The 6272-nt window shown below is 44.5% G+C and overlaps 1 protein-coding gene across 1 annotated transcript in view; it reads left to right on the top strand.

The window, feature by feature from the left end:
• Window positions 1-6272, top strand: part of LOC122540182 (dynein axonemal heavy chain 8-like) — a 1320893-nt gene that overhangs the window by 1081356 nt on the left and 233265 nt on the right. Inside the window, exon 68 of the mRNA XM_043675532.1 lies at window positions 5372-5548. Coding sequence (XP_043531467.1) covers window positions 5372-5548 — 177 coding nt within the window. The remainder of the gene's footprint in view (window positions 1-5371; window positions 5549-6272) is intronic.

Raw genomic sequence — 6272 nt, 5'->3', positions numbered from 1 at the left:
CACTGCAGACTGAGTGCAGACCAGATCCCAGATAGTCTGCTGTCCACACACCAGATAGAGTGCAGACCAGACCCCAGATAGACTGCAGTTCACACTCCAGATAGAGTGCAGGCCAGACCCCAGTTAGACTGCAGTCCACACTCCAGATAGAGCACAGACCAGACCTCAGATAATCTGCTGTCCACACACCAGATAGAGTGCAGACCAGAACCCAGATAGACTGCAGTTCACACTCCAGATAGAGTGCAGACCAGAACCCAGATAGACTTCAGTCCACACTCCAGATAGAGTGCAGACCAGACCCCAGATAGACTGCAGTCCACACTCTAGATAGAGCGCAGACCAGACCCCAGACAGACTGCAATCCACACTCCAGACAGAGTGCAGACCAGACCTCAGATAGACTGCAGTCCACACTGCTGAGTGCAGACCAGATCTCAGATACACGACAGTACCCAGACTGACTGCAGTCCACACTCTACACAGATTACATTCCACGACCAGACTGATTGCTGTTCACGACCCAGATAGACTGTAGACCGCACGTCAAGAAGATGAAGTCCGTGACCCACACTGACTGAAGCCCAAAACCCAGACAGACTGGAGCCCAAGGCCTAGACTGATTGGAGGCCAAACCTCAGACTGACTGCAGCCAAAACATAGACTGACTGGAGCCCAAACCTTAGACTGACCGGAGCCAAAACATCAGACTGACTAGAGCCAAAACACAGACTGACTGGAGCCAAAACACAGACTGACTGCAGCCAAAACACAGACTGACTGGAGCCCAAACCCTATACTGACTGGAGCCCAAACACCAGACTGACTGCAGCCAAAACCCTTGACTGACTGGAGCCAAAACACAGACCGACTGGAGCCCAAACCCCAGACTGACTGGAGCCCAAACCCGAGACTGACTGGAGCCCAAAAACCAGACTGACTGGAGCCAAAGCACAGACTGACTGGAGCCCAAACCCTAGACTGACTGGAGCCCAGACCCCAGGCTGACTGCAGCACAAGGCCTGGACTGACTCGAGACGAAACACCAGACTGACTGAAGCCCAAATACCAGACTGCCTGGAGCCCAAGACCTAGACTGACTGGATCCCAAACCCTAGTCTGATTGGACCCCAACACCGAGACTGACTGGAGCTCAAACCCCAGACTGACTGGAACCTAAAGCCTAGTCTGACTGGAGCCCAAGGCCTAGACTGACTAGAGCCCAAACCTCAGACAGACTGGAACCTAAGTCCTGAGCTCACTGGAGCCCAAACCCCAGACAGACTAAAGCCAAAGGCCTCGACTGAATGGAGCCTAATACCCAAACTGATTGATGTCCAAGCTATAGGCTTTTATTCCCAATTTTCCTAATCCATTGGGTTCACTCTGCATACTAATAACCTATGGCGGTTCTAACAATGGGATATACCAATTGTTATTTATTAAAGAAAGTTCACTAAAAATACTACAAATATTTTACCCAAATATTGATTATGATCATAAATGAACTCTATTTCATGGAATTGAACTCCAGGTTCTGATTGAAGCACATCATCACTCTCCTCTGTCTCAGCCTATGGCCATTGATCTGTTGACCTCTTGAACTTGCTGTGTATCTTATGGTTTTATTGTCTATGTACCTAGTCCTTCTGTCAGAAGCTTCCCTCTGTTAGTGAAATACCCTGTCCATCAGTCAGAAAATGTTCTCTGAGTGCTGTGAAGTACCCTATCCTTCAGTCTGAAAGTGCTCTCTCTTTGGTGTGAAATATCCTGTCCTGGTGTCAGAAGCTGCCCTATATTGATCCATCAGGCAATATCTAATCTCTGTTTATTGTGAAATACCTTGTCTTTCAGCCAGAAACTGCATGCTGTTTATTATTAACTTCACTAAAAATAGCCCATGTCAAGAATTCCCTGGATATACCATTTCCATTCTCAACTGGCAAAACTAATTTGTAATTTCATGTGCCTCTCTTGTCACTTTCTGACCATTTCATATTTAGTAAATAAATTTCAGCCAATCAAACTTGGACAATGATAAGCATAATCCTGAAATTCTGTTTTTTTTTAAAATAAGGCACAATAACATAGAACATAGAACATTACAGCACTGTACAGGCCCTTCAGCCCTTGATGTTACGCCGACCTGTCATACCAATCTGAAGCCCATCTAACCTACACTATTCTCTGTACGTCCATATGCCTGTCCAATGACGACTTAAATGCACTTAAATTTGGTGAATCTACTACCATTGCAGGCAAAGCATTCCATACCCTTACTACTCTCTGAGTAAAGAAACTACCTTTGACATCTGTCCTATATCTATCTCCCCTCAATTTAAAGCTATGCCCCCTCGTGCTGACCGTCACCATTCTTGGAAAAAGGCTCTCCCTGACCACCCTATCTAATCCTCTGATTATCTTATGTGTCTGTATTAAGTCACTTCTCAATCTTCTTCTCTTTAACGAAAACAACCTCAAGTCCCTCAGCCTTTCCTCGTAAGACCTTCCCTCCGTACCAGGCAACATCCTAGTAAATCTCCTCTGCACCCTTTCCAAAGCTTTCACATCCTTCTTATAATGCAGTGACCAGAACTGTACACAATACTCCAAGTGCAGCTGTAGCATAACTTCATGGTTCCGGAACTCGATCCCTCTATTAATAAAAGCTAAAACACTGCATTCCTTCTTAACAACCCTGTCAACCTGGGTGGCAACTTTCAAGGATCTGTGTACCTGGACACCGAGATCTCTCTGCTCATCTACACTACCATTAATCCTACCATTACCCAGTACTTTGCATTCCGGTTACCCTGACCAAAGCGAGAATCATCTTTGCTATCCTTTCCTCTACATCTCTGGATGTAGAGAAAACTCCCAACAGGGTGACCTCTCCTTTCCTGTTTCTAACTTCAGCCCATACTACCTCAGTTGACGAGTTCCCAAACATCCTATCTGCAACTGTAATACTGTCCTTTACCAACCTCCCCCTCTTTTACCATCTTCTCTGTTCTTACTGAAACATCTAAATCCTGGAACCTGCAACAACCATTCCTGTCCCTGTTCTAACCATGTCTCCGAAATGGCCACAACATTGAAGTCCCAGGTACCAATCCATGCTGCAAGTTCATCCACCTTATTTCAGATGGTCCTGGTGTTGAAGTAGACACACTTCAAACCAACTTCTTGCTTGCCGGTGCCATCTTGCATCCCTGAAACTTGAGTTTGGACCTCCCTACTCTCAACCTTCTCTATACTCGAACTACAATTTTGGTTCCCATCCCACTGCTGGATTAGTTTAAACCCACCCCAATAGCCTTAGCGAATATCCCCTCCAGGATATTGGTACCCCTCTGGTTCAGATGAAGACCATCCTGCTTGTAGAGGTCCCACCTAGCCCAGAAAGAGCCCCGATTATCCAGGAATCTAAACCCTCCCTCCTTCACCATCCCTGTAGCCATGTGTTCAACTCCTCCCTCTCCATATTTCTCGCCTCACTAGCACGTGGCACGGGCAACAAACCAGAGACAACAACTCTGTTCGTCCTAGCTCTAAGCTTCCATCCTAGCTCCCTGAATTTCTGCCTTAAATCCCCATCTCTCTTCCTATCTATGTCGTTGGTACCTATGTGGACCATGACTTGGGGCTGCTCCCCCTCCCCCATAAGGATCCCAAAAACACGATCAGAGACATCACAAACCCTGGCACCTGGGAGGCAACACACAAACCGCGAGTCTCTCTCGACCCCACAGAACCTCCTATCTGTGCCTCTAACTATGGAGTCCCCAATGACTACTGCTCTGCTCCTCTTCCCCCTTCCCTTCTGAGCAGCAGGGACAGACTCTGTGCCAGAGCCCTGTACCCCACTGCTTTCCCCTGGTAAGTCGTCCCCTCCAACAGTATCCAAAATGGTATACTTATTGTTGGGGGGAATGGCCACAGGGGATCCCTGCACTGCCTGCCGGTGCCCTTTCCATCCCCTGACTGTAACCCATCTGCCTTTGTCTTGTACCTGAGGACTGACTACATCCCTGTAACTCCTCTCAATAACCCCCTCTGCCTCCCGAATGATCTGAAGTTCATCCAGCTCCATCTCCAGTTCCCTAACGTGGTTTTCGAGGAGCTGGAGTTGGGTGCACTTCCTGCAGATGTAGTCAGCTGGTACACTAGTGGTGACCCTTACCTCCCACTTCTGCAGGAGGAACATTCAACTACCCTAACCTCCATTCCCACGATTCTAAATTCCCAAAGAGACTGATGAAAAAGTAAGGATAAAAAAAAACTCGTTACCTTACCAATGTGGCACACAGGTCCTTTTTTTTTGGTTAGAGGAGGAGGATGGGTGGGAGACACTACCCGAGTAGTGTTTCGGGTAATGCAACCACACAGATATATGACTTCCCAGAAGTCCTTCGCTCCTCCCTCGCACCTCTCGGCAAATGGAGGCCCGACTCCTGAGGTAAGTCCTTTTTAATGCGGGAAAACTCACCCTTCCCGGCAGCCCTCGCTTCACCTCTCCTTCTCTCCTCGCCGCTCTGGCAAAATGGAGTCCCGAAATCCAAATTAAAATATTTTTACAAATTGAGGCAAATAATTGGCTGCATTGACATTGTACATTTTTAATGTGTTTTCTGCTTAAATATTTCCAGAAGTATTTCCAGATCTGATTTTTTTGTAATTGTTGTCATTGGTGTGCAATTTATCAGCAACCTTTGAAGAAGTGTGAAAATAAAATTAAAGGAAAGACGCATAAAAACAAAAATGAGGTTATTTCTATTGTTGCTTCTGTTAACATTGCTTCTGTTATTGAGGAACTGCTGACTTAGATGATCGTAGCAGACATTTAGATAAAAAATATAAGCAGAGTCCATTTGCTTTTCTGAAAGGAAACTCATTTATCAGAAATTTCTTTGAGCACAATGAAGATGTTATTAAAGAGCATCCAGTGTTTTTGATTTCCAAAAGATGTTCAATGACAATGCCACATAATGAAATGGCTTTTATTTAGCAAGAATAGAGTACTGAATAAATAACAGGAAACAGAGGAACAGGATAAGTGGCTCATTTTCAGGTTTTTAAATTGTGGAATACCACACAAATCAATTCCAGGACCTTAACCATTCACAGTCCATATCAATGACTTGGATAAATAAATAGATTTATTGCACTCAAGTGTGATGGCAATAATAAGATAGATTTAGAAGGTCCGTGATTTATAATATTAAGGCTATTTTTCTCTCCACAAATGATGCCACAGTATTTCATCACAAATGATAAGTAATTCCAAACTTTTCAGTTTTATTTCAGATTTCTGGCACCCGCCATTCTTTGCTTTTAGTATCTTGCATTTGTTCACGATACTATTTTGCAGGTACTTGGGGAGGTGACAATTAGTGCACAAGCAGCAGAGCTAGTTAAGAATGAAGTCCTGATCGTGAAAAATAAGGCCCAAAAAATTGTGGAAGAAATTGAAGCAGACAAAAATATTGCAGAGGGCAAATTAATCGCAGCAAAGCCAGCATTAGAAGCTGCAGAGGCTGCTCTGAATGTGAGTATTTTGGCTAATTGATACAAGTGTGATTTCAGGAGCTATCTTATTTAATCACAGAATAGTTACTGTTAAGGAAGCCATTGAATCATTGTTTCCATGTTGAGAAACTCCACGAAACTCATTATTTATCCTCCTCTCACCCATGGTTTTGTGTACCTCTGCATTTTTTGCCATATTTCAATTCAGATAATTATCTGATTCCATTTAGAAATTCAGGATTGAATTTGCACACTCACAGACTGGGCATTTTATGTTGTAAAATTCACGTAGTTTCTGAAAGTAGTAACTGATATCACGAGAAAAGTTCTGCCCAACGGGATATAAAGGAACTAATCAATTTTCCAAGTTCTAAGTTCAATGCTAAGGTCTAGGTAGCTAAATAGGAATGTGTACTGACTCTTAAGTCTAGTCTAATGTTTCTCAAGAGACTTCGATGTAATTCATCCACCTAGAGTTTGACACAATATGTAAATGTATAATATATAAATGTCACTTCTAATTGGAGGCACCTCTGAGTCCCACAGCTACCGAGATTACACCTCCTCCCACACTGCCCCCTGTAAAAATGTCATCCCATATTCCCAATTTCTTCGCCTTCACTGCATTTGCTCCCAGGAGGACCAGCTCCAATACCGAACAACCCAGATGGCCTCCTTCTTCAAAGACCGTAATTTCCCCTCAGACATGGTTGACGATGCTCTCCACCGCATCTCCTCCACTT

This window comes from Chiloscyllium plagiosum, chromosome 3 (genome assembly GCF_004010195.1).
Source record: "Chiloscyllium plagiosum isolate BGI_BamShark_2017 chromosome 3, ASM401019v2, whole genome shotgun sequence".
Taxonomy (NCBI): domain Eukaryota; kingdom Metazoa; phylum Chordata; class Chondrichthyes; order Orectolobiformes; family Hemiscylliidae; genus Chiloscyllium; species Chiloscyllium plagiosum.
This window is presented reverse-complemented; position numbering and strand designations above follow the sequence as displayed.